The 27139-nt window shown below is 44.8% G+C and overlaps 1 protein-coding gene across 2 annotated transcripts in view; it reads left to right on the top strand.

The window, feature by feature from the left end:
* Positions 1-11401: 11401 nt before the first annotated feature.
* Positions 11402-27139, top strand: part of CXXC4 (CXXC finger protein 4) — a 60374-nt gene continuing 44636 nt past the window's right edge. Inside the window, exons 1-3 of one of the 2 annotated variants that reach the window (XM_054990649.1) lie at positions 11402-12065; positions 12233-12310; positions 14744-16136. In XM_054990649.1, the coding sequence (XP_054846624.1) occupies positions 15021-16136 (1116 nt within the window). In that variant the 5' untranslated portion in view covers positions 11402-12065; positions 12233-12310; positions 14744-15020. Of the gene's footprint in view, positions 12066-12232; positions 12311-14743; positions 17977-27139 lie in introns of those variants that run through there. The other variant, XM_054990648.1, reaches the window with a different exon arrangement.

Raw genomic sequence — 27139 nt, 5'->3', positions numbered from 1 at the left:
GATATAGATAGTAATTGGAGATCCATGAGCCTATTTCCCCAGGGCTAAATAAAGACATAGGTTCCTTATCTCACTACAGATGCTAATTTCTGCTCTAAGCTGCACTGTACCATTATGTCTTTGCATCTAGACTCCCTTCTTTGCCACAAATTTCCCACATCCTGAGTGGGATATAAAGACTCACGGATCTCTGTTCCTGCTTGTATCTGATGAAGGGAGCTTTGTCTCTCAAAAGCCTGTACCCTGAAAATCTTTTTTGATCTTTAAGGTACTAAGACTCAAATATGGCTCACAGCCAATGTCCTCCTAAAAGCCACCTTGACGTTAGTCACCCCACAATATACCTTGTTATCGAGTTCCACTTTATGAATGTGAAACTCTTATACACACATGCATACAAAGCAGGGCTCCAAACACCAAATAGGCCAGGCTTTAACGCCTGCCTTGTCAAACACCTGTTTTATGCATCTGGTTGATTGTTAGAACAAACATTGCACTTAATAAGTGTTGATGGCTGCAAACTGAGACCACCAAAGAAGTTGGTCAGAGAATCACTGCCTTAGGGCGCCTCTCAGCGGTGCAGTAATGATGCCATAAAACCAGTATTGTCATTAATAAGCATTTGCAGGGAATGGAAGGGCACTCACACAGCAGGTGAAAACACTTACTGTTTAGTTGTCCGGTGAAAAGTTGCTTATTTTCCTTTGGAAGCCACTGAGTTGTGATAACTTGTAGCAGTCAGTCATTTGGGTAAGTGGGATGTGCGAACTGAGAAGATATTTGCCTGGGCAATGGCAGGGGAGGTGGGGAAAGACCCTTCAAAAGTGGAATTTAGTTTGGAATTCCATATCCATCACATTTAAATCAAGGTAGTTTACTTGTGTCTTCTCCGCAAGTAATTTTTTCAAAGTATTTAAATATTTTTCACAATGTTTACTTGGTATTTCCCTTCCTGTTCTACAACACTCTGTTATAATGCTGTGTGCCTAGATATCACTAATGCCAAAAAGGTGGTAAAACAATGTTTGGACTATACTACTTCAGACTGTGTCACGTGAGGGAATGACCCTTCATTAAAAAAACCCCACCAAGCACATAGAATTCTACCTTGACTCTTTTCTTGATGTGTAGGAATGTTTTTTTCATGGCTGACCCTCATTTGAGACTCCAGTTCTGAAGTAGTACAGTCCAGGCAGAGGGCAATCTGCTTTGTCTGCTGTTTGTGAGAAATTGGCCTGTGGCAGCCTTTGTTCAATCGGGTCAGAATGAGGCAACCAGGTTATTAGCAAGAGAGAGTCCTCGGGACAACATTACACTTGGGGTCACATAGAAGCAGGGCTTTTTTTTCTGGGAAAAGAGGTGGTGGAACTCAGTGGTTTGCCCTCAGAGAAAATGATCACATGGCTGGTGGCCCCGCCCCCTGATCTCCAGACAGAGGGGAGTTGAGATTGCCCTCCACACCACTCAGCAGCACGGAAGGCAATCTAAACTCCCCTCTGTCGGAGATCAGGGGGCGGGGCCACCAGCCATGTGACCATTTTCAAGAGGTTCTGGAACTCCGTTCCATCGCGTTCCAGTTGCAAAAAAGCCCTGCATAGAAGCATCAGCTCCCCAGCTACCAAGCCTGTTTCAAAAAGGTGTTCTTGACTGGGCATTCAAGTGTCCAGGCTAAGGAGACCTAAAGGAGTGATCTGACATCATATGAGGGAGACTCGAGGGACTCTGTTTTGGTTGACGGTGGCATTGGAGGCAATGAAGAGCAGAACAGGTTCTGCACTGCAGCCCTTCCTACCAAGCAACATTCATCTAGCCAGCTTACTGGGTATTTTGGAGGCCATGGTTAAAACGTTCATTTGGGAGGGTTTTTAATCTGTCTTCTGAAAGCAGATATTTCATAGATGCAATGGACTTGACTTGCTGCTGACCCATCAATATTGTGAGGTTTAAAAATATATATATAATTTAGGTGGTTTCATTGTTTCAAATGTTAGGATTCAGTGCTTGAGCTGCTGCAAGATCCATGCTTGACTATCCATATACATCTTAGAAAAAATAAGTAGTGCAGCAGAACACCCTTTCTGCAAAGCAACTGGCTGACCAGCAGGTGTGTTTAGGATTAGTGATGCTGCCCAAGTTTGAATGCTCAGAATATGAGCCTTGGTAGCTCTTCATGTTCACTCTCAATACGAAGGTGAGCATCGCACGTGCGTTCTTTTCCAACTCAGTTGCTTCCCATTCTTCTTCCCCCTCCTCCTTCTCCTTTCTCCCAACCCCACTTAGCTATACCAGGCAATGGTAGTCAACTGGGAGGAGGGAAGTGTCCCTCTGTCTCCATTTCTCTTGTTCCTCTCGCTCTCTCAGCATCTTCAAGACTTGCCCATCAGGAACTAAAGAGCCCAAAAGCCATAACTTTAACTTTAACTTTAATTGAATTTATATACCGCCCATCTCCCAAAGGACTCAGGGCAGTGTACAGCAAAAATAAAACATACAAATATAAAACAATAAGAATATAAAATATAAACATATTGAATAATTTAACTCAGAACAGGACAACTCAATTAAAACACATTTAGGCCATTTCAAATGAAATGTGCACATTTCTGCCTCTCACAGTATTTTTCAAACTCGATTTTGAGCTATGTGGGTGGTCCAGTTGGATCAGGACTGTGGCACTGCAGGAAGGGGAAATAAAGCCTTCCTCCCCACCATACTATTCTCCTAACCTGAAGCAGCCCCAAGGAGCTATTTGTCCCACTGGGGAAACAAAAATATACCCCACTCAGTATCTACTTTCCTAGCATTCCTAGTGTCTGGGACTCTTCTGTTTGAGACACTTGGGAAGAAGACAGGTGGATTCATATCTTTTCCTGCCTGCCTCAGCTATTGCTGCTACCATAGTTGGGCAGTTCGGGTGGGGTTGTGGGTTCAGAAGAGCAATTTTGGAACTCTCCAAAACAAGACCCCCACCCCAGCACCTCATCATTGCTTGTAATGGATCAGTCCCTTTCTAAATTGAAGCTACAGGAAGATCACCCATCAGTATTAGGATTGCTTCTGCAATCCACACCCTTCATAAATGCTGTGTGTTTTAGCATATCACTAAACAGGGTGCCCCTTGATCATCTCTGAATAATACCATGCATGTGGCATGTCTGTGAATTAGAAGAACATTGAAGAGTTAACTTATGTTGTTAATAATGGACAAGAGGCTATAGGGAAAACAGAATCTATATCGATGATGATGATGATGCACTGATCTTCTGATAAAAGAACATACCTTGACATGCAAAGCTGGTGTCTTCTTACCTGGAGTGTGCTCTGGAAGGAGCTCATTACTGCACTGTTATGAATCTGAACCGAGTAATTCATAGTTACTAGTAGGAACAGAGAAATACATTTATTAATTTGCATATAAGTAACAGCTCTCTGTGCTGTTGAGGAAGAAAGGCTGCTGCATGGTTGGTATTAAAAAGGGCATCAAAAATAAGACAGAGAAGATTCCACTGTAGTCAGTATTAGTTAGCTCTCCAGTAGACTACCATATCCAATTTTCATTTCCACATGCAAACTGCAGAGGATTCAGAGGAAAGCAGTAACATGTCCACGGATTTAGAATGCAGAGACTATGAGGGCAAAATAGAGAAAACTGGGCATATGTGCCCCCCAATAAGGACAGATCAGTGTGTATTTATTTTATTTTAGAAAAACTCCTATTCTGCCTTTCAGTTTTAAAATTACACACAAGGTAGCTCATGGCAAAGTGGTGGTGGTAGAGAGTGCCGTCAAGTCATAGCTAACTTATGGCGACCTCTGGTGGGGTTTTCATGGCAAGAGACTAAAAGAGGTGGTTTGCCATTGCCTCTCTCTGCAATCCTGTTCTTCATTGAAGGTATCCCATGCCAATTACTAACCAAGGTTGGCCCTGCAAGGTCTGACAGTGGAGTAGATCCAACCAGCTTTTCAGCTGAGGGGAAGCTAGCAGGGGTCCTCTCTGACCACCCAAATAGGGCTTGCTGGGGATTATGGGATGTCCACAGAATGGAATGGAGCTGTAGTAAGGAGGGGAGTGGCACAAGATGGTGTAAAAGAGCTGGCCAAATCCAAACCTGAATTGCATAGAATGTATCCATTAGAACGCAATCCAAAAATGATTCTGGGAACAGTACTGCACCTGTGTAATTCTAGATGCAGCAACTGCGAGAGACCAACACCCGGGTCCGAGGCAGAGAGCAGTTCAGAACTCACTGTGGAAGCAGAAGCTTCTTTCCTGAGGCCAGAGATGAAAAGCCTTCCTGACTTCTGTCTCTTTGTACATCTGTGCATATTTGGACACAGAGAAGAGAATGCATCCAGATCCTGTATTCCTGCAGCAGTAAAAAAGAGCAAGAGTCCAGTAGCACCTATAAGACTAACAAAATTTGTGGTTGGGTATGAGCTTCAGTGAGCCACAGCTCACTTCTTCATGAGCTGTGTCTCACAAACGCTCATACCCTACCACAAATTTAATTTAATTTATTTAGGACTTTTATTCTGCCCTCAGGGCAGATCACATCATTTAAAACCATAATAAATATCACATGTTCCATAAAACCAATAAAATGTTTAAAATTCAGCCAGCATTCAGCATTTCATTCAATGATAGTCTTATAGGTGCTGCTGGACTCTTGCTCTTTTCTACTGCTACTGACAGACTAACACGGCTACCCGTCTTGACCTGTATTTTTGCAGATGTTCTGCTTTTCTGCATGGAAACTAATCCCATGTCATGCATGGACGTCAAGACCTCTTCTCCATGTACTGAAGAGTCCCATGTGAGATTGTGTGCATAACAGGAAATAGGTGGACCAGGGTGACTGTGTTCAATGGAACTGCCCTGGCATGGATCTGTGTTCCAAGTTCTGATATCATGATTCTTATATGGGCTGAAGAGCCCATATAAATTTTCATGAAGGGCATTAAACTCAATCTGAGGGATCTTTCTATAGTAGTGTAGTGCTTCACAAAGAAGCCTCACTATTCTCTTCGATGAGGGAGTGATTACTCCTGGCTAGCACAGCAAGCCTCAGGTGGCCGTGCCCTGGAAGTTGTTGGGTGACGGACCCCACCCCATTGATCAACATCCGACTGGAGCATGAAAACTAGAGCACAGACCACTCTTCAGACACCAAGGCAGCACCCGAAGCCGCAAAAATTTTCATCTATTTGTTCCAGCATTTGTACACTGCTTTTCTTAAAATCAAGATGTATGCAAAAATGAAAAAAAATCCACAAATTAACCATGAAACACTAGAAATAAAAATCCTAACAGACCAAATACAATACATCAAAAAATAAAGGAAACACTTGTCAGCAGGGTGCTTAATTGAAAGTTATTGTACTCCCTATGGAAACTGACAAGAGAACGGCCTCTTCTAACCTCCTCTGGAAAGAAATTCTAGAGGCTTGGGGCCTGTACAAGGGAAGGGCTCAATCTGGCCCTCTGTGACTTAACTTGCCAGAGAAATAAAACTATCAAAAGCCCTTGTTACTTAAGTTTAGTTTAATTCCGTTCTTGCCACAACTCTTTCAATCTCAAGATAGTCAGTTAAAGTTGTAATGCTTATCATAGATCTTAAACACAATTAAACCCACATAGTTTAGGACACAAGGCTAGAGTTCAAGCCCTTCATGCTTTTTAAGGCTTGGGCCCAGAGAGCCTAAGAATACTCTTTCATTCTTTATGTCCCATAGACGTGATCGGATTCAAGCTCCATTATTAATCTGTCCACTATTAAGACAGCAGTCACATGCGTAGTTTTCTCAAAGGCAGCTGCACCAGAGTTCTGTGAAGCACCCTCAAAATCAGTAATGCTTGAACTGTGTTGCAAAACTTGTAACTATTTGGGCTGGAAATAGTTAATAATATATGTCAGCAGGGGTCATTTTGTAGAAAAAGAGCTGGAGGAACTCCTTAGCATAACTCATTAGGATAACTCATCAGCATATGCCACGCCCCTTGCCATCACCGGAAGTGTGTCATTGGCATAACTGATTTGCATATGCCACACCCCCTGATCAGGTCTCCCATCTCTACATTTTTTAAAAAGAAATCACTTGGGGGTAAGAGAATCTGATTGGAACCACAATAGAGGGGAGGGGGGAAGGTTAACCCTTTCCTCTGTGCAGTTGTCCTGTTTTGAATACCCAGGACAAAACAGCTTAACAGAAATCTGTATGGCAAGATCATTCTGGAAAAGGAGGAGGAAATTGACATACAAGAAGGAAGAAGGGAGGGAATTTGCAAGTCTCTGGTATTGTACACATAGCTTGACGCCTGAAGCATCATTCAGATATAAAGACAAATCATGGTTTGCCACTACGTTAATGAGCCTGGGAGATTCTCAGGCTGGTAAGCCCACCCACCCCCCAGCTTGTGGGATATCAGCTAATTGGCAATATTTATTTCTTTATTTTAAACATTTATATCTCGCACATTCCAGGAAGCCACGCCTGAGGCAGCTTACGACAATTAAAAGCACATAAAAGAATCAAAAGGGACCCAGCAGCACAAAGGATTAACATAGGCCAATAAGAAATAGAATTGGTGCATAAAAACAATAGATATCTAAAACTCAGATCATTAAAAAATACTATTAAAAGCCTTATATCCCAACAGCTGACACATGAGCATAGGACAGTCTAGTATAATGGGAAAATCCCAACTAAACCTGACCTGAGGGGTAAGAGATTCTGGAGAAAAATTAATTGGTGGGGAGGCTAACCTAAAGCTTGGGGAAATAAGAATGTTTTCACCTGGAGCCAAATGGGCAATAAATTTGGTGGCTAGTGAATCTCTGTAGTGAATTCAAGATTGTGCTATCAAGTCCAAGACCTGGACTTGATAGCACAATCACGTGAAGCTGCCTTATGTGGAACCAGACCATCAGTCCATCAAAGTTAGCATTGTCTGCTCAGACTCGCAGCAGCTCTCCAGGGTCCCAGACCTTCCACCCCACTTCCTTCTTGATTCTTTAACTGGAGGTGCTGGGGATTAAACCGGGGAGGGGGGGGCTTCTGTATGCAAAGCCAGTGCTCTGAGCCACGGAGCCAGGGCCCCTCCTGCCACAGAGAAAACCCTGTTTCTTCTCCAGTGCTAATCCTTCCAACCTCAAACAATGTGGACCCACCGAGAGGGCTCTCTGATGAAGATCTTAACCAGGGAATAGACGCTGCTTCTGAGACTTTGAATTGTGCCAAGGAAATGGGCAGCTGGTAAAGGTCTTATGAAATCATTGAGATACAGCCCCTGACACAGTTTGAACCAGGTCAACATTCACTGAATGAATTAAACGGGATTGTGCTGCAAAGGGAGGCCGCCATCTGGAGACCTGGACTTGATAGCATCCCCCAGCCTAGCAGATCTGCGCTTTAAAATACAGGAAAACTCTGTCCCAAACAGATTTGGTAGTTCTTGACTGGCCGTTTCATTCACAGCAGGCCATAGTCTGCAGTTATATAAATAATGCCTGCAACTTCCCCCTGCAAATCAGGATTCCAGATCAGGATCAAACCACTGTTATATGACTGTGCATAGGAGAGAAAAAAGGGAAGAGAGCATATTAGACCAAGAATCTCCAAGACCACGTAGTAGCAACGCCATGGTTCAGTGTTACATCTGAACCATGCCTGTCTGCTTAAATTGTGGGGTTTTTTTCCAAAGAGCAGTCACAATTTTTTCCTCCATTGATGAAAAAGTCATGTAAAAGATTCAATTTGTGTCAATTTATAAAGAGCTTCATAAATGAGAACTGGATTATATTTAGCCTTTGTTATATTCGGAGGTGAGGGTGGGGAATCACAGCAAACTATTTTTCTAAACAATTTTATTAATTGTTCAGAATGATTAAACGTAAATTTTATATATCAAAGAAATCCTCAACAACCTACCCGCTGAGAAGGCTGATGGGAGTTTTTCTGTTTTAATTTTTCAAGCTGTTTTAGTAGCTCACGCTAAATGACATATATTTGTGTTGTGTCTAGGTAAGAATAATTAAAAAAAGAACAGTCAATAGATATTGAGACTGTGTCTGTACAAAATGGATTGGTACACAGGACTCCATAGGCAGAAGGTGGTTTCTACCACAGCATCCATCTTTTGCTTGTACCATAGATCAAATCCTCAGAGTAAGACAGATGGGGTAAAAATCCCCTGAGGATTTTCCATGATCATATTCATGGAATGCAATGAAACTGATTGTCTTTGTAATCCTTACTGTTACAGTGTTATGCGCTGTATATCAGTGTTTGATTATACAAATGTGGTTTGTGATGTATTAGGAGATCCAAGTCATTTTCCTCTGGAAAGGCAAAAAAAATGAGGACTAGAATCCTATTCTTTATACAGACCCAGCTGCTGAGGAATCTGTTGTGTGTATATGTATGAGGGGAGACCATTAACAAATACATGTAGTAAACCACAAGAAATTGTGAGGTATTGACTATGATAGAAATGCAGACACCCCTACAAAAGCAATAGAAATTTGAGTTAATGCACAATTTAAAATTGATCCAGACAATGACTATTTCATTTCCACACTTCTCTGCCATCGATTTCCTTATGCTGAATCCGTAGCCTTGAACACCAACGCCATCTGTCAAGAACTTCCTCCAAGCTCTAAGTCTTTGACAGGGCTTCTTTTCAGCAGGGACGCGGTGGAACGGAGTTCCGGAACCTCTTGAAAATGGTCACATGGCTGGTGGTCCTGCCCACTGATCTCCAGACAGAGGGGAGTTTAGATTGCCCTCCGCGCCGCTGCGGCAATCTAAACTCCCCTCTGTCTGGAGATCAGGGGGCGGGGCCACCAGCCATGTGACCATTTTCTTCAAGGGCAACCCACTGAGTTCCACCACCTCTTTTCCCATAAAAAAAACCCTCGTCCTTGACATACTTATGCCAAAGTGGGGCTAGAATCAAAAGTGCAATGACTTGCAAAGTTTTTTATTTTCATGATGTTTCTGGCTAAGAAATCTATCCCATGAGTACTTTAACCAGTGGGCGTGCTACTGGCTCCTTTACTGTGAAGAGATAGGACACATCATTTAGAGAATCAAGTTGCTGCATGTGATATTCTGCTTCCGCATGGCCCTAAATATGCTTGTCCCAGTCCAACTGGGGGGTGCTATATCTACAAATTTCTGGGTATGCACTCAGAGCTGGAGCATAAACATGCAAATAGCTACTGTGCACATGATTCTTCTATCCAATCAGTCACTTCAGTGGGTCCCATTGAGAAATGCTGACACAGCTGATGAACTCTTCAGAACAGAGGCAGTTGGCCTGGCGCAGTCCTCCTTTCCCTTCTCTGACAACTGATCAAAGTTGTGCACTTGAAGCTTTCACACTGAGATCCAACGTGGTGTAATGGTTAGAGCATTGGACTAGGATCTGGGAGACCCGGGTTCTAATCCCTACTGTGCCATGGAAGCTTGCCAGGTGACCTTGGGCCAGTCACACCCTCTCAGCCTTATCTACCTCACAGGGTTGTTGTGAGGATAAATGGAGGACAAGCTGCTTTGGGTCCCCATTGGGGAGAAAGGTGGGATATAAATGAAGCAAATAAATATATAAATAAGATTTGAGATCAGGCTGTTGATTAAAAGCGGGTCCATATTTATACCTTTCTTGGCTGCTTGTGTGAATGACCCAAACTGCATGAATAGCGACAGCAGACGGAGCCTGCCTGGGAGGTCTTATTTAGGTTATTTGGAGCCCGCCTTTCTCACTGAGATTCAAGGCAGATTATGTACTGTAAGTACAATCAACAGGATTGGGGCATCGGATAAAAAGTGCAAAAGGGTTTGGATTGTTTATATTTATAGAAGAGGAGCCATGACCTCGTGCAGATTCACAAGCAGGGCACCTCCCACTGTCTGTCCTCAGCACCTGGTAAGTGGGGAGAGAGATACTTCCTCTGGACTCGGAAGATGCAATTTTAGCTGTTATGGCCATTGCCAACAGTCTTTGATAAACCTATCCTGCACAGTCCTTTAAATCTCCCGCTTGTGCTGGTATTCGATTGATTGCATTTATGTTCTGCCCTCATGAAACCCCAGGTGGCTTATGCAGGATTCCCAAGTCTCCTATCCAGGCACTGATAACACACCTTTTAAATAATGTTGATTTAATTTGTACATCTCTCCCTGGCGGTAATGAAATAATGTGTGCAAGGTATGCTTGTGTTATAACTGCTCTCCCACCCCTCCTGCTCTGCCTTTAACTTTTGGTTGCCATATAGGCACATGCAAAGCGCATAAATAAAACCAGAGGTCCTTGCATAGAAAGGAGACACTGGTGTAGACCACAAGGGCATCCATGTGGTGGCGGTGGGGAGCTTTGTGGCTGCCAGTCGGCTGCACCAGCAGCTTCATTTGTGCCAAGCGCACTTCTCTGCCCTCACCTGCACAACAGGAAGTTGTGGCTCCTCCATGAGAGGCAGTTGAGTGTCTGCCCAAGTGCTTTCTGGGCTCCATCACCCCAACTGCAAGGTTCCTCTGGGCTTGGGGCTGGCCCAACTTAACTTGCTGGGTCTTCCTCATTAACTTCTAGCTCAGAGTTCACTTCTGCGCCAGGCAGAGCCCTCCCTCCCCGAGTAGCGCCTTCTCTCTTTCTTTCCCTCCCTCTCTGTCATCTCCACCTTTCTGGTCTAAAAAGCCTCTCCAGAGCAAGAGAGAGTTTCCGGTGGGTGATCGTACTGGTCTGTAGAAGAGCAAGATTCAGTCTGGTAGCACCTTGAAAATCGACTAGATTTCCAGGGTATGAGCTTTGGAGAGTCAGAGCTCCCTTCTTCTGGTACAAAGGCTGCAATCCCAAGAACACTTTCCTGGGTAAGCCCCATTGAATAAAATGGGACTTATTTCTGCCTATACCTGTTTAGGAGTGTTCCCTAAAAGTATCTGAAGAAGGGACCTCTGGGAATCTAAGTGCAAGACCGGGTCCAAGCGCACCTTAAAGGCCAGCGGCTTTCCTTCCGGGAGCTTTGCTTCTCGGAAGCGCATATCTTGGAGATCTAGCCGGTCCTTAAGGCGCTACCGGACCGGGTCTTGCTCTTCCACTGCAGACCAACACGGCTACACAACTGAAACGAGCTTCCTGGAAATCCAGCTGTTCTTGAAGGTGCGACTGGAGCCGGATCTCGCCGAGCGAGAGCGTCTCCCTTGCCGGCCCCCCCCCCCCCCGCCTGCAAACGGTTAAGCCCGGCGGAGGGGGCCGGAGGAGGTGCGAGGGGGCGCGCCTGCAAAGCAGCCTCCTAACGAGCCCGGACCTTCCCCCTTCGCTCTGCGGCTCTGCCTTCCCTCGCAGCCTCTCTTGGCTGGCTGGCTGGCTGGCTGGCTCTCCCCCTCCCCCTCCCCCTCCCCCTCCCCGACCTCCCTTGCGCTCTCTGCACGCACGCACCGAGGCAAGTTAATGGGGAATAAAGAGGCTGGAGTCCGCGGCAAGTGGCTGCTCCTTACAAATGAGCCTCCAGGCAGCGCTGCCCTCCCTCCGCCGGAGAGCGAGGGAAGGCGGGAGGGAGGGAAGCCGGAGAGGAAGGAAGGAAGGAAGGAGGGACGGCCCAACGTGGCGGGAGGGAGGAGATCGGGGAGGCGAAGCGGAGCGGCGGCCCGTGCGCGCCTCTTGTTGCCGGTGTAATTTGCAGCCAATCATCCGGAGGTGTCCGCAGCCCCGCAGCCTCCCGGCGCGCCCTCGCCCCCCGCCCGCCCCTTCGCTTCCCTCCCCTCCCCTCCCCCACAGCCACACACGCACCAACCGCGCGCGGGCGGGGGGAGAGGGGAGAGACTCCCCCGGCGGCCTCCCTCCCTGCCTGCCTCGCACGCAGCGACTGGAGAGGCGGCCGGAGCGCGGCGCGCAGGGAGAGGAGACCACCGCGCACACCGCCAGCCAGCCAGCCGGCGCTCCCCCAGCAGCCAGGCGCGCACGCACGCACACTCACACACACACACACACGCTCGGTGCCTGCTCTTTCCTCCCCCCTCCCCTCCTCCTCCTCCTTTCTCTGCAACCAGAAAAAAAAAGCCACTTACAGGTATTTGCTTAGTGGATCGGCGTCTTTCTTTCTTTCCCACCGACCCCCCCACCCCACCGTTCGCCGCCCTTTACAGTTTGTTTACAAGTCTCAAAGTTGTAATTGAGGAGCTGCCAAAGACGCATCAGGAGAGATCTATTTTTTTACCCCTTTCTTCTTTGTGTTAGGGAGTGATGTGCAACTAATTAAAGACAGACAGGCGGGTTAAGCGTCTGCAAATCCAAGCCCCCCCAATACAGAGACTGGTAAGTGATCGTTGTGTGTGTGTTTTTTTTCAGATCTTTCTTCTTTCTTTTTTCCCTCTTCTCTTCCCTTCCCCCTTCTTCGCTGTTTTTTTCCGCCTCCTGGACCGCTGGGGTTGTTAAAGTAGATGAATGCTAGGGCTTGGGCAATAAAAGGCGCTACTGTATTAATTTATTAATTAATCTGCACCAGCCCCTCCTCCTGAATGTTAAATATGACCTTTGATCTTTCTGTCTCTAGAAGAGCAGACATGCAATATTGAACATGTACAGTCACATTGGCTGAGGCAGCAAGCAACATCAAGGAGGCTTAATCTTTTTAAAAATTAATTTAAAAAAAAACGGGCTAGAGTTTTATTTTAAAAAGAAATAAATCAGCTGTGGCGCCTTAGACACCTCTTCGGTGCTCCAGAGATGTATCGATTAAACAATAATGACCTGGTTGGTGGGCACCATAATTTTCTCGTTTCTGGTAGCAATAAACCTTGCAGGAGGATTGAAGGGGGGGGGAGTCTGGAATGGTAGCAAAAAGAGAGCTTTTGTGGAGAAAAGCTACTTAAATGCTATGAAAATGGGGCACCAATGCCTGTTCCATTTACAGCCTGTATTCCTTTTTTTTTTTTAAAGACTGAAATTACCGCTGTTCTTTCTCATTGGAGTGGATGAGCCACATCAAATCAGTAAAACTAGTGATATTAAGCAGTTAATAGACCTGAAGTTACGTTTCTTTCCTTTTTAAAAAGGCAGTTTTAGACAGATTCTCTGGTGTTTAGCTTTTTTTTGTTTTAAAGCCAGTAGGGAGAAGACCTCATTGCCACCAGATCTCTACAGGGAGGACTGGTTTCATTTTTTTCCCCTGGTGTGAAAATGCAGAGGTGGCTCTTGTCTGATTAGGGTCTTTCGATGCTGGTTCCCACTCCAGCTGAGGTTCTGTTTTCCAGATTTCCTCTTTCATAATTTGAATTCCTTGATCTCAGTCCCACCCATCCCCCTTTTTAGTGTATTTTCTTCCTTGGACAAAGTTTTTGTAGGTGGAAGAAGGGTTTGAAATGGTTCATTAGTCTAATTATGACAGTAATTAGTGTAATTGATAACTATTTTTCAGGCCAAGGTATTGAGCTAGAAAGCTGTACCTGGGGCCCCTTTTAGCGCCTAAGAGCCTGCTCTTCTATTTATATGTGCTTTTTCTTTAAAAAAAAAAGATTGGAAGCAAACAAAACATTATGAAAAGAGGTAAAGCGTTTTTGAAGAAAACGCATTTGGAATTACAAAGAAGTAGAATAGTATCTTGTGGCTAGGGTTTATGGTCTGTTTTACTTCCTAAAGGTCAGAAGAGTATGTATGCCTCTGTGCTGGGAACTACTCCACTCCCACTCACTCTTGTAAGGATGGCCTATCCGATTTGGTATTTTTCAATCCACAATTGCAAAAGCAATACACTGGTGAGATTATGCCATTATATTAACAGTGTATTGAGCAGAAAACCTTGCAAATCCTTTTTTTTTTCCTTCCAAAAAGCTACCTCCCCCCAAACCCAACAACAACAGAATATGTCTAGGAGGACCAGCTACCTAATCTAAAGTTGTGTGGCTTCTTGAATGAAAAGCATGCCCAGAGTACCAAGATATTCAGTCCCATTGCAAATGCAGGATCTTAGATCAAAACCTGGGAATATATATATATATTTTCTCTCCGGATACCTTTTCTCATTTACTCAGTGTTTGGGGAAGGACCAGAGCATCAACGGGGTTGCCCCTGCACCAGAGGGACCTGGCCTTGGGACCCTGCAGCAGAGCCTGCTGTGCTGGGAGTCAAACTAATGACCCCAATACACAGAAGGACACAGGATGGCAGCTGCTAATTCTCCAAAGGACTGAAGAGACAGGGTCTCTCTCGAGATGGGGTTCAGATTCAGCATGGTAGGCTCCCTGGGCTTGCTCGCAGTTTAGACTTTTAACGCCTGGTAAGACCCCCCCACCCCCAAGCAGTCCATTTGCTAATTTCCTGGTGGTTTTCTCCTTGCAGCTTCCTTTCTGCTTCTCAGCGCTGGCAGCCCTTCTTCACACATCCCCTAATGTTCTGCTGCCCTCTGGTTAGAGGATTTCCAGCCCCTTCCCCCTCCGTGTCATTTGCATGTGTTTAGCACTCCGATTGCCCCCTTTCCCTTGGCGTTTGTCACCTCTCCCTCCCTCCCTCTTCCCAGCGATTAAAGCATTTACTCGAGGGGGGAGGTGAGGGGAAGGCAGCCCGCGGGCGGGCGGGGGAGGCGGCTGCGGTGGTCGGATCATGTCTTTATTGATTGTTATGCAAAGGAGCCGGGAGGACCGAGGCGCCTGGCTCCCCCCTGCACGCGGGGCTGGGGCGCGCTTCGCCCTTTCTCCGCGGACACAATGCCTCCCGTGTGCACCTTTTTGGAAACGACTTTCTCTCTTTCAGTTGCGGCGGCGCCCGGGGAGAAGGATGCGAGCGGCGCGGCTGCCTGAGACCCCTTCGGCGCCTGCAGCGATGTCCCCCCAGGAGGATTAGAGGGCAGCGCGTCGGCCCCTCCCCGGCCCTCGCCCGCCCCCCTGCTCCCGCTCCCGCCCCGGCCCGCCCGACGGCTCCGGTGGCCCTCCTCCCCGCCCTGCCCTTCCCTCCCCTGGCCCTCCCCGGCCCCCCCTTCCCCCCCGCCCTGTTGCCCCAGGCCCCCCCTGCCCCCCACCCGCTGGGCACCATGAACACCAACGTGTGTGTGGAGACGGGGCCGGCCGGCGAGGCGCCGGGGCTGCCCAAGGAGAACCACCTGCCCGACGGCGCGCTCAACAGCCTTGTGGATTACAACTCGGAGATGGAGAGGTACCGCTCCTTCGCCACCTTCTACAAGAGCAACGGCGGCGCCTTCCCGCAGGCCGCCAAGATCGCCCGCATCACCACCCCCATCTTCCCCAGCGCCGCCGCCGCCGCCGCCGCCCGCATCGGCATGTCCCCCTGGAACTGCGACACCGCCACGGCCGCCGCCGCCACCGCGATGCTCTGGGGCAGCGGCGCGGGGGGCGGCGGCGCCGGCGTGCCCAACCCGGCGGCGGCCGCGGCCGGCGGCGTGGTGGCCCGGAAAGCCTCGGCGGCCGCCGCCTCGTCGGTGGCGGCCTCGTCGTCCGCCTCCTCGCCCGCCTCGTCCCTGCACGCCGCCAGCAGGAGCGGCGGCGGCTTGCACCACCGGAACGACGCGCAGCGGCTGGCCAAGCCGGGCTGCGCGCCCGCCGAGCAGCCGGCCCTGCAGATGGCCAACAACAACTTCCTCTCGCCCCTGGCCCCCGAGCACTGCAGGCCGCTGGCCGGGGAGTGCATGAACAAGCTCAAGTGCGGCGCCGCCGAGGCGGAGATCATGAACCTGCCCGAGCGCGTGGGGACCTTCTCGGCCATCCCGGCGCTGGGGGGCATCTCGCTGCCGCCCGGCGTCATCGTCATGACGGCCCTGCACTCCCCTGCCGCGGCCTCGGCCGCCGTCACAGACAGCGCCTTCCAGATCGCCAACCTGGCGGACTGCCCGCAGAGCCATGCCTCCTCCTCGTCGGCCGCCTCCTCCCTGGGAGCCGCCGGAGGAGGAGGCGCGGGCGGCGGCGGCGGGGGAGGCGGAGGCGGCGCTGGAGGAGGCGGAGGCGGCGGTGGAGGCGGAGGGGCGGGCAACCCGGCCAAGAAGAAGCGGAAACGCTGCGGGGTCTGCGTGCCTTGCAAGAGGCTCATCAACTGTGGCGTCTGCAGCAGTTGCAGGAACCGCAAAACGGGACACCAGATCTGCAAGTTTAGGAAATGCGAGGAGCTAAAGAAAAAACCTGGCACGTCGCTCGAGGTCAGAGGCGATGATTTCTTTCTCCCCAGCCTCCCGCCGTCCCTCGTGAACCCCCTGCCCCCGCCTCTGCAGTGCTTCTTGTCTAGTTTCAAGATGCAGCACCCCTTTTCCGAAGCCTCCTTCAGGTTGTAAAGAGAGGCGCCCACCCAACCACCCGCCCTGGCTTTGGCAACAAAACAAATCTCTTGGGGGCCGCTCCATATTTATTGCGCTCCCCGCCCCCCAAACGCAGCCACTGGTTTGGACCTGCCAGGTCTGAAAGAAAGGGGAGGAGGGGGGCAATGTCCCTTGAGAAAAGAAATGTGTGGGGATCTGGGAGTAAGAAAAAAAGAAAGGGATCCAAAGGGGTGTAAAAAGTACTTCTTATTTGGAAATGAAAAGGCTGACAAAAACCTTTAAACATCCAAGATAAGGATTTTTTTTAAAAAAAACCAAAACCAAAAAATATCATGAAGATTTAAACTACAACAAAAAAAAAATCACTTCTACAAAAGATGAGCATATTACGCTATAAATTGATCTGAACAAAGTCTGTATATTTTATCTGTTATAAAGAGTTCTGTCTGGTGACATGTAAACTATTTTTTACTTATGTGAAACTAATGGTGAAGGGTGAATCTTTTTAAAAACTTGAGATATTTTGAATGCACGTGAGGCATTTATTTTAACTTTAAATTAATGGTGGTCATTATCTCCCCCACCTCCCCCCTTCTGCTGTGTGAGTTTTGCTTTGTTTGGAGTGTAGGGCAGAACCCCCCCCCCCCAAAGTTAAACTCCTAATTTGATAATTGTCATCAGTTCAGAATAAAGTCATAGCTAGCTAATTTTAGGGTAACTTCTTAGGGGGAATGACTTGGTGGTATTTTGATACAAGGAATGGAAAAGAGTATTGGAGGTGGGAAGCAAAGGAGCTGGTGAGGGATGCTATGAAATGCTATCCCTTTTGGCCACATTCTTACCAAATTACCCTTTGTGGTATGTTTTACAACTGGGTAAAAAAAACACATCTATGCCTGAAATTATTATGTGTGATTGAAATGTATATACATTTATTTTTTAAATCTGTCCAGAGTTGACAATGTATTGAGTATCACAGAGCTGTAAAAACAGGTTTTCAGGTTTGGGAGACATACAAACAACAGCCAAGAAAGGGTCCTGTGGAAATTTCAGTTCCTGTATTTTAGTTTAGCAGTCAGCAAGGAGAAAAAAAATATGTAAAGTGACTAATAGTATTATTTTTAGATGGAGCAAAACAAGAGGGAAGACTTGTAATCATATTTAAATCCTTGTCATTATTAAAATTATAGTGTGGCTGGTTAGAGGAACTTATCAGACGAGACTGAAGGTGTATGGAGGGGAGAGCTTTGATAGGGAAGGGAGAGTGCTCTTCTGTTGACTTGCTGAGAGATACAAAGTCACCAAAATTAGCAACATAGTAAGAATATCCGCTGTGATCAGCAGAAGTGTTCTTCTAAACTACTAAGCATTTTGTTGGTATCAATGTTACCATTAAGTTGAAGGTTGTCCTTTAAGGAAAAAAACACATTTTGATGATACTAGTTTCCTTTTTCCCTTGAAGAACGAACTATCCTTTTGGAAAGTTTAATTAACTCATTCTCATTATTTCCCTTAGCTGCTTATTGTGCATATATGATTACCTAAAATACATCACGGCAACAACCTCTATGGATTATATTTCAGACGGTAGAAATCAGTTGTATATAGATTTGCCTGTTATTTTTTGGTTGCAAATGCACTCCTGTTTATTTCATAGAACATTTCAAAGAATGTATATTGTGATTTTTACAATAAACAGTAAATGCTGGATTTGAACACTAAACCATAACTAAAAAAGATTTTTTTCTCCCCTTCCTTTGCTGGCATTAAGTGTAGCCCTTCATGCAACATTATGATAGTCTTAGACACTTTGATCCCAAGCCAGCTGAAGTGAGGTATTATCAAAACTGCAGTCTAAGCACACTTACTTAGGAGGAAGTTCCATGGAGAACAATGGGACTTGCTTCTGGATAAAAATGGCTTGGATCCATCTGCGTGACCAACTGAAATCAATGGACAAGGTTAATCATGAATAACTGGAATCCCATTGCTTTCAGTGGGACACGCAGCCTGGTCCGGTTACGCCAAAGCATGTCTCACTCTGTTCAGTGAGGATCCTTCCCAAGCAAGTAAATGTGCCTTGGATTGCAGTCTTAGGCCACATTTACTGAAATTGGGTGGGTGGGTGGGTCTGGGGAGTATTTGCAATAGATCAGGGAAAGGAAGAGCATGCACTTTGCTTGCTGGCATCTCCACTGGACGATCTTGCATAACATGTTGGGAAACACCCTTTTCTGCCCTGGAGAGGTTCTACCAGTCAGAATAGGCAGAACTGAGCTAGAAGGAGCATCTTCGTATACAGGGAGTTTCAGTGGCTGGGGGAGGGGGGGAGTCTTAAGTATAACCTTCCATCCGCCAGTTGTCCCCTATAAGTATCTCCCCCATCAGTGTTAGCATACACTTCCTTGAGACCCCATGTTTCTTTCATAACTTCTAGTTCTTCCCATAGGGACATCTAACTTTGTCTGGATCAGAGGTCAATTTCTTTTCCATCAAGTTTGCAGTCTTTTATAAAGTAAGGTTACTAGCAAAGTTTATGGCTCCATGTTAACTGAGAAGGAAGCCCCACTGGATTCTATTGGACTTGCTTCCTAGTAAACGTGCTTGGGACTGTGGCCTTAAGGTATGCCTGGAATGTATCTTCTGGGGGAAACATGTTGGTTTTGTTATCAAAGTGTTTAATCAGCAAGTTAGTTATGGGGGGGGGATACCACATTTATTAACAAATGATTGGTGGATGTTTGCTGGTTCATTGGTTGAATTTCTCTTTGCCTGACAATGAATACCTTTAAAAATGGTCCAGGCTTGTCACAAGAGAAAACTGCATATTAAAATCACTTAATGGCTGTTACTAGTAAAGTGCATGGTTTTCATTAATACTTTCATAACCACCTATCTTAACTTTTTAGTTGCTTATGTTCTCTCTCTCTCACATCCACACACACACACGGTGTTATACCAAGATTAGCAGGATTCCCTTTTTTAGCTTGTAGAGCTGTTGGGAGACATTCACAGCTGTGGGTCGTAGGCAGTCAAAAACTGTGACATGGTGTAATATTCCTTACAGGCACATTACTTGCCAGTCAGAAACACGTTCAAAATTGAATCACCTTCTATTTTAGTTAGGGCTTCCCCCTGTTGTTTCTTCTGCTCTTCTTTTTTTGTTTTAATTGAATAATAGTGACAGCATGAATGCCTAAAGCACATGTGCGCCAACACAGGGTCTGGTTGTAAGGCAACCAGGTGGAAGCATGTCAGAGACTGACAGGGCCTACAGGACTGAACTGAAGACTCTGCAGTGGTTGCGGGCGGGTGAGAATAGTCTCTCTGATGAACTGGCTTCTCGGTTTTAGATTGACTTGAAGCCTTTTTCATTCAGTAATAATCCCAGTGGTGATTCGCTATGGTCTAGATGGCCTGTGGATTCAGAAGATGCAGCAAACATTGGGCTTTCCTGTTGTGATCCGTATTTTGATAAGTTGTGAAATGTGCTTTCCAGTTAAGCAAGAAATACAGCAAACATTGGGAGTGATGGAAATATCTTGAATAGAGCACTCCTTGACCCCAGTTTCTTCTTACGTGTCATTAGTAGTGGAACTTAATACTGATACAGGCTTTGCAACAGGTCCAGTCGAGAAGTTCTGTTGCACATGTAGGGCCTCAGGGGCACAGACTGGAGTAGGGTCTGCCTCCTCAATGAGCAGCAGATATTTTGTTCATTTAATCCTGTTGCATGCATGAGATGTTCCCAAGCTTTGAAGGAAATATCATCCAGCTCCTGTGGACCCTTTGTGGGGTGTTCGGTTGCTGTAACGGAGTTTAAGGCTGGTTCTTATTTATGCCAGCATGGTTGCCTAAGATGCCGGAATAATGTCATGCCTGTAACGTTGCACTTTGGTACACCGTTATGAAATGTTTATATGCCGACGAAGCTAGGGTTAGGCATTTTGCCTATTTATGTGTTTGGGGGTGGGGGAATCAAATTATTGTAAAATATTTTTAATGCATTTACTGTTGCAGCAAAAGAAAAAGATGCTTTAATCATCAGCAAGTTTAGTTCTTGTGCTCATTACAAAACCAAACTAGTTAACTGTGAAATAATACAATGCTCTTTTAAAGTACTGTGGGAGTGATTTTTACCACTGATCTCTGCTTGTGTTAGAGCAGGCAGCCGGTAGGAGATGCTGTGCCGTGGTTAGGTCTGCCTCTGACTGCTCTTAGGCCATCGGGAAGCAGCCCCAGTTCCTGCTTTTGCTATCAAATGACACCATCATGAAACTGGAAAGAAGATCTGCCACGTAACACAGTGGCATTCTTGGCTTTGTGAAATATTTGACCACAGTCAAGTCATAGGTGACCAGTTGACCACTCATGGACAGTTGTGCCAGTTCTAAATATAGAAAGCTGTTGGATAGGAATCCAGAACTTGCAAATAAGTTCAAATTTGCCTTCCTGCTTATACACGACAAGTAGCATGTATCAGACTTTATGGTGTGGGACTTTTCTGCTTCTGCTCTTGCTGCAGCTCACCGAGCCCTGCCCCCAGTTTTGCTTCTAGCAGTCATTGGACCTTCAGGAACAGCATATGGAGTAAAGTAGTTCAAAGGTGGAATCAGCTGCCTAGGGAGGTGGCAAGCTCCCCTTCATTGGCAGTTTTCAAGAGGCTGGACGAATATTTGTCAGAGATGCTTTAGGCTGATCCTGCATTGGGCAGGGGGTTGGACTAGAAGGTCTGTATGGCCCCTTCCAACTCTGTGAAAGTGGGAATGTCCAGTGGGAGGGGGAACTGGCAGAGATCGTAGGCCGGCCTTCTGCAGATGGAAATGCTGTCTTTTCAGGGGAACTCTGTGATCCTGTCCCTGCCAGCATAAGTCATCAAAATCAGTCCACAAAAACTAATATTCTTAGTCACAGAGATGACACTTACTGGCCACAAGAAAATACAGAAGGTGGCTATTTTATTTTTTACTTCTATACTTTTGAATAAAGTGGTGCGTTGTGTATGTTTAAAATAAAATAAAAGAACTGGTTTCATTTTTCTGATATAAATCTGCCCAAGTTTTTGAATGATTTTAAGAAAAACCCTAACACGTAATAATATAAAAATTTGACACATTCAATTAATAGTGGTAAATACATAAAATAAGATTGATATCACGTAGAGCCCTGCATATTCACACCCATCCGCAGTGTTCATTTAGATTTACAGTATGTTTAAAAAGGCATAATCATTATTTATCCGGAGAGACTGCTTATTTGCTTCCCATTAGTGTACATTAAAATAATTCCTACTGTAAATTACAGGCTAAGGGGCAAGGCAATAACGTTGCTTTTCTCACACATGGTGAAGAACTGGGCTGGTTCAGGTTAATTTTGCATGCCGTTATTTTACATTTTGTCCCAAAGCACTGTTTTTGGTGTTATTACATCTAAAGCGACACTCTTTTAGTTCGAACATCAGATCCAGTGAGGCTGACTGTTGTATTGGGGAATTCAACTTGGGCCGCAATGTTTCCGATCCAGTCATGCTAAGCATCATGTTACTTTTTCTTCTGCTGAGCCACTTGTAGGTTATTAAACTTTCGGTATGACAAAAATGCATTTCAAATTTTAGGACAATTTAAGGTCAGATCATCTTCAAAAGGGAAGTCTCTGGTAAATTTCAGAGGCATTAGATTGAAATCAAGGGATGGATTTAACTTTCATGACAATATGAGGCCACTTGGGATTTTATGAGCAGAATATAGTTTTTAAAACCAGGGTATAGTCAAGTCAAGTTTATTATTACAGTCTGTGACCAGTACATATAAAACCATTTGCAATCCAGGGTATAAATCTGTTCTTATTGAAGCCAACTGGGTATTTGAGAATGTGCGGGAGAAGAGCTGTGATCTGGCCACCTTTTGATTGAAACGGAAGCAGCAAGGTCTGGCCCTGAAAGTGGAGCAACATCTGGTATTACCGCTAGGGAGACAAAGGTTCTCTGGTCAGCCGTGCAACTTTTGCTCTTTGCTTTTCTGGCAAAAGGGAACATTGTTAATGTTACACCACTGAGTTCTGCAGATAGGGGTCAATTAGGAAGAGCCTCAGAAGAGGAGAGATCCCCTCCCCGTTTGCCTTCCTGGGTGTTTATTGTATTTTGTGATGGCAGTCCCCTGTGTGGGGAGATTATGGAAGGAGAAAATGAAACAGGCAGCTAACATGATTAGGGTAACTAACTGGAAAGTCAGCAGAAAAAAGATGGTCTGTTTTCTGTCTTCTAGACTGTGCCACAGGGAGAAAAATATCTAACCAACTACCCCCATCCTTTTTGGCTTTCTGCCCCTGAAATGCCCTAGTTGCTCACTAGCAAGGGACCGTAAGGTAATTACTGGGTATTCTGGTTCTTCCAACCTATTCCCATTAGTGAAATTTGCACTGATTCTCTTACACTATTTTTGGAATCTATCTTTTTAGGATGAAGCCTGGGTATTAGGGGGCAGAGCCCTTTTAAGATGTGTTTACCTTGCCTGTTGTAAAAGTTAGTTTGGGTTTCTTCACAGGGAAAAAAAATACAGATTTAGTTTTTCTACTAGGTATTGTATTCCTTAACTTGAGCACAGATTTGTGAGAAAAGATGAGATGTGTTTGGGAGCATATGGTTTGGATCTAACCAACTTCTGTGGTGGTGAAAAAGGGAAGATGGGGTCCTCTTTAACCACCAAAAAAAGCTATGTGGTGATCACGGGACCTACATGGACAAAAGCCATATGGAACAAGAGCTGTAATGAGGGGAATTAGGTGAGATTGAGCAAAAAAGTTGGTTGAATCCAACTTAATTTTTAAAAGGATTCTTCACCAGTATGTACAATAATGTATGAATTATAAATTAATAAGCAGGTTATAGCCATTGGAGGACTCAGTGAAGCTGCCTTACTGCAACTGATGTGATTTTTCTCCCTTGATTTTAATGGGAACTGGATCCCTCCTAAAGTTTGACAGTCACATAACTTTAATCTGGTTTGGTATTTTAAAATTTTTAAAAGAACCACTACTTTTTCATCCGCGAACATGGACGGTTTTTGAGGAGGAGAGACAAGAGAAGTAAAATATTTGTGCTAGAGTCACTGTGCACCGAGCAGTGTCAGACCAATGGATTAAGCCACAAATCTGTGAAGTCTCATAGCTGATCATCTTTTCTAATGGCCCTTTGATCTTTACAATCCTTAGAGGACCTGAGATCTTCTTAAAGAGAGCTGAAATTTAATCCGCTTCATTCACTTTTCGGCTATTCTCACCAATTCCTATGCATGTCATTTTCGAACAAATAGATTCCCCATCCACTGAACATGTAATACTGATGTAGATATGGCATGTATGTCCGTATAAAGCAGGTGTGTATGTATGCAAAATGCACAACAAACAAGGAACATAGTCCAAGTAAGCTTCGTGGAAATAAAAAGGAACTTTATAAGAGTGCCGTTTTGTTCTGTTACACAGTTCCCATACATGTCAATGGAATTCTGTGGGGAATGTTGTCTTAAAACTCCTGGCTCTTCCATGTTTTAAAGTGAGTAATGTATAAACTGCTGTTAAATCCAACACACAGTTTTTTATTTCTTTTGTAGGAGAAGGAACAAAATATTTACAGCAGTCCTGTAAATGATTCCAGGGAAGTTAACTATCCCATAACAGTTTTGTGTCACTTGTCTACACACACATCTCTGTTAGTCATAATAGGAAATAAGCATTCTGAGAGACGAGGACCAACTGTTTTCTGATTTATGTTTTGAATTGAATATATCCTGAAATTAAATGAATCTCCACTATCTTATCTTTATAAGCTACAAGTGTAATTTGTCCCTTTCTACCCAAAGGTATAAAGACTGCTCAATTGATATACACTTTCTAAGTTTCATTTGAATGCCAAAAGTACACTGCCATAGATGAGAGACACAGGATGGTCTTGGAAATTAGAACTGCGATTTTAAGATCTAAAATCATCTCTGAAGTAGTTAGCTGTCTGGATCAAGAGTAGTTAAGCCAATGGCAGGCACAAGAAGAGAGACAGCGTTGTGTAGAGTGATAGACTAGGATTTGGGCCCACCCAGGTTCGATTCTTGGCTCTGCCGTGGAAGCTCTCTGGGTGTCCTTGGGCCAGTCGCAAAACTCTCATCCTGACCTTTCTCCCAGGGTGGTTGTGATGAAAAAATGGAGGAGATGAGAATGATGTAAGCTGCTTTGGATCCCCATTGCAGAGAAAGACAGCATGTAAACAAAGTAAAAATAATAATAAAAAAAGAAGCCAGCCATACAAGACAACTATAATGAATGCTAAAGCAGTCAACTGCCAGAGTCCAGGTACGTCAGCCACTCTATGTCATCAGAGCAGTTAAGCCAATGGCAGCTAAAAGAGCCATGATAACCATTCCACCATGCTGTGACATCAGAGCACATCAACTAATGGCACTGAGAAAAAAAACGAGAAAAAGAGGCAGAGAAAAGAAAAAAGCAAAAGTAGGGAAATGAATGCATGAGTTCAGGGTGTACATTGAAAGAATGAGAGGTCAGAGAATGACGAGAGGAGTGCAGCACCGTTGAGAAAGAGGTTCAGCAACCCTCATGCTCTATCATACTGACTGGCTGTTAGTGTAAAATAACAACTATGCTGGTTCCTGAGATGGACAGTTTAATGAGTCAAATGGATAAATACTATAATAAACATCTATTAAACACAATCTGTTCTTGCAATTGCCATGTGATAATGCATTGGTACATGTCCTGACTTCCTCACTGTGGTAGTTCTGCTTTCCCTCCACATTTCCAGTATAATTTTGAAACAATGGAGTTTTAAGAAGCTTTCAGTGCAGGCTTGGAATGAATCCTGCCCAGCTAATTTTATAATGCATTTCAATTTTGCTGAATATTTTGGTCCATGGAATTTTTAAAAGAATACAAGTTTAATATTTACTTCAGAGTGATGGTGGAAGTTCAGCTCTGAATGACATTTTGTTGCACCAGAGCTGAGATACATTGTGCTTTTTCAAACCTGTTAACTGTTTACTGTGCATTACTAGGCTGTCCACTAAAAATGACCATTATGTTGGCTAGACATGGCAGAGACAAAGGTCATAACGCACAGAAAGCTGCTCATGGGTTATATTCAATTGCAAGGAATAGGATTTAGACATGGATTGTGTTCAACTGGTTTGATCCAAAGAACCACAAGTGGAAGGCCATTTGCAGAAATGAATCTTTCATCCCACCTCATCTTCTATCGCCCTCCATATCACCCCAGAAGCTGCTCCTGAGGGTCACGGGATCCTCAGGAATAGTGTGGTATATGCAGCACTGTAAAAAAAAAAAGCACTATGGATCCAATTTGTGCATGCCGAAGTACCTTTGGCATGCTCAAGAGTCTCATGGAATCCAACCCACACTCTGTAGTTTATATCTCTTGCATTCTGATGCTATGCATATTTGCTTCAAAGTAAGTAACGGGGCCAAACCCCAAGTAAGTATTCAGAGAATTGTAGTCTTAGTTTGAATAAAACACGTTTACCGCAATATGCCCTTTATTAGGCTTTCAGCTTTTCTTCAGCTTTATGAGCCACCCCAAAAATTTAGAAACCAGACTTTTCTTTCAGCCTTCGAGGTTTTATATTTTAATGAACATACTTTCTAATTGTTGTTACCACAAAACCTAATCTCAAACTCTGCACAGTTCTTGTCATTTTTAAAAGCTGTAATAAAGGTGTTGTGTATAAATAAATATAGGGTGACCCTGATTGTCATCTCAACAAAAAAGCTAACCACTATCCCTCACTTAAATAAGATTTGCACTTCTACTGAGCATGAACAAAAATTATTTAAAATAAGTGAGTGCTGAAATACTCGGCGCCGCAATGGAATTTCTAGGTGCCGTGGCACTCTGGTGTTTGGGATTTCTCAAGCCCTGTCCTGTATAATATATTACTACTGAATTTGTTTTCTTTGCTGAATACTATTCTTATAATCCTTTGTTTGTTGTATAACTTTACATACATTCTGGGAGGGCCACTGGGCTGGACACCCCAACCATATGGCTTGATGAAGAGGACAGCTCTTTCATAGACTTAACACTTTTAAAAGATTATCTGGGTCAACACAATAAATCCCAAAGAGTTTCAGAATCTGCCGCACTGGTGTTTTTTTACACATAAAAAGGCACGGTTCCCTTTTTCAGAAACTTGCGTTTTCCCCGTGTTTGGAATATTCGTTTCAGCTGTTCTTTTTAATTTTAGAGTGTGAGTAAATTTAAAGATCACACCATTAGAAGATGATAACAGAACAAAATGGCTAATTCAGCACAAGGTTACCGCATGTTCAAGTGGGTGAAATTCCATGGAAGTCAGTATTTTCTAGTTTGATGCAGGAAGTGAATTAATACTGTTAAATCCTCCTCCTCCCAGAGCAAGTTTTTTAAAAAGATAAACACAATGCTATCTTTATGTAGTGCTTTGGCCAAACAAACCCGTGTGTATATGGTGAGGTAAAGCAGTTCGATATTCTTCGATGAGTCGTTTTAAGAATTTTTTTTTTTTAAATTTAGATTGACTCTACTTTCTTAATTAGATGAAAATTGCACTAAAAAATCCCCTAAGATTTTCATTGGTACCATTTTTGTTTCATTAGAATGTGACTGAAGTTCTCGACTTGGCTATATTCAGTAAGGTTCCCAAACCACACACAGAGATGTGTAACTTTGAATGTTATTGGTGGAATTTATACATAAGTAGCTGGGTACAAAATGGCATCCCACAAGTGTCCGACTAGGAGTCGAACTAGATGTGATGTTTGATTCTGATCTGTGTAACACCCAAATGTTATGTTGGGGGGACAAAGTTCCCAAGTGCTCTGGGGCCTAT

Source organism: Eublepharis macularius, chromosome 10 (genome assembly GCF_028583425.1).
Source record: "Eublepharis macularius isolate TG4126 chromosome 10, MPM_Emac_v1.0, whole genome shotgun sequence".
NCBI classification, from domain to species: Eukaryota; Metazoa; Chordata; class Lepidosauria; order Squamata; family Eublepharidae; genus Eublepharis; species Eublepharis macularius.
The sequence above is the reverse complement of the archived record's forward strand: the minus strand, read 5'-3'. Positions and strand labels throughout refer to the sequence as shown.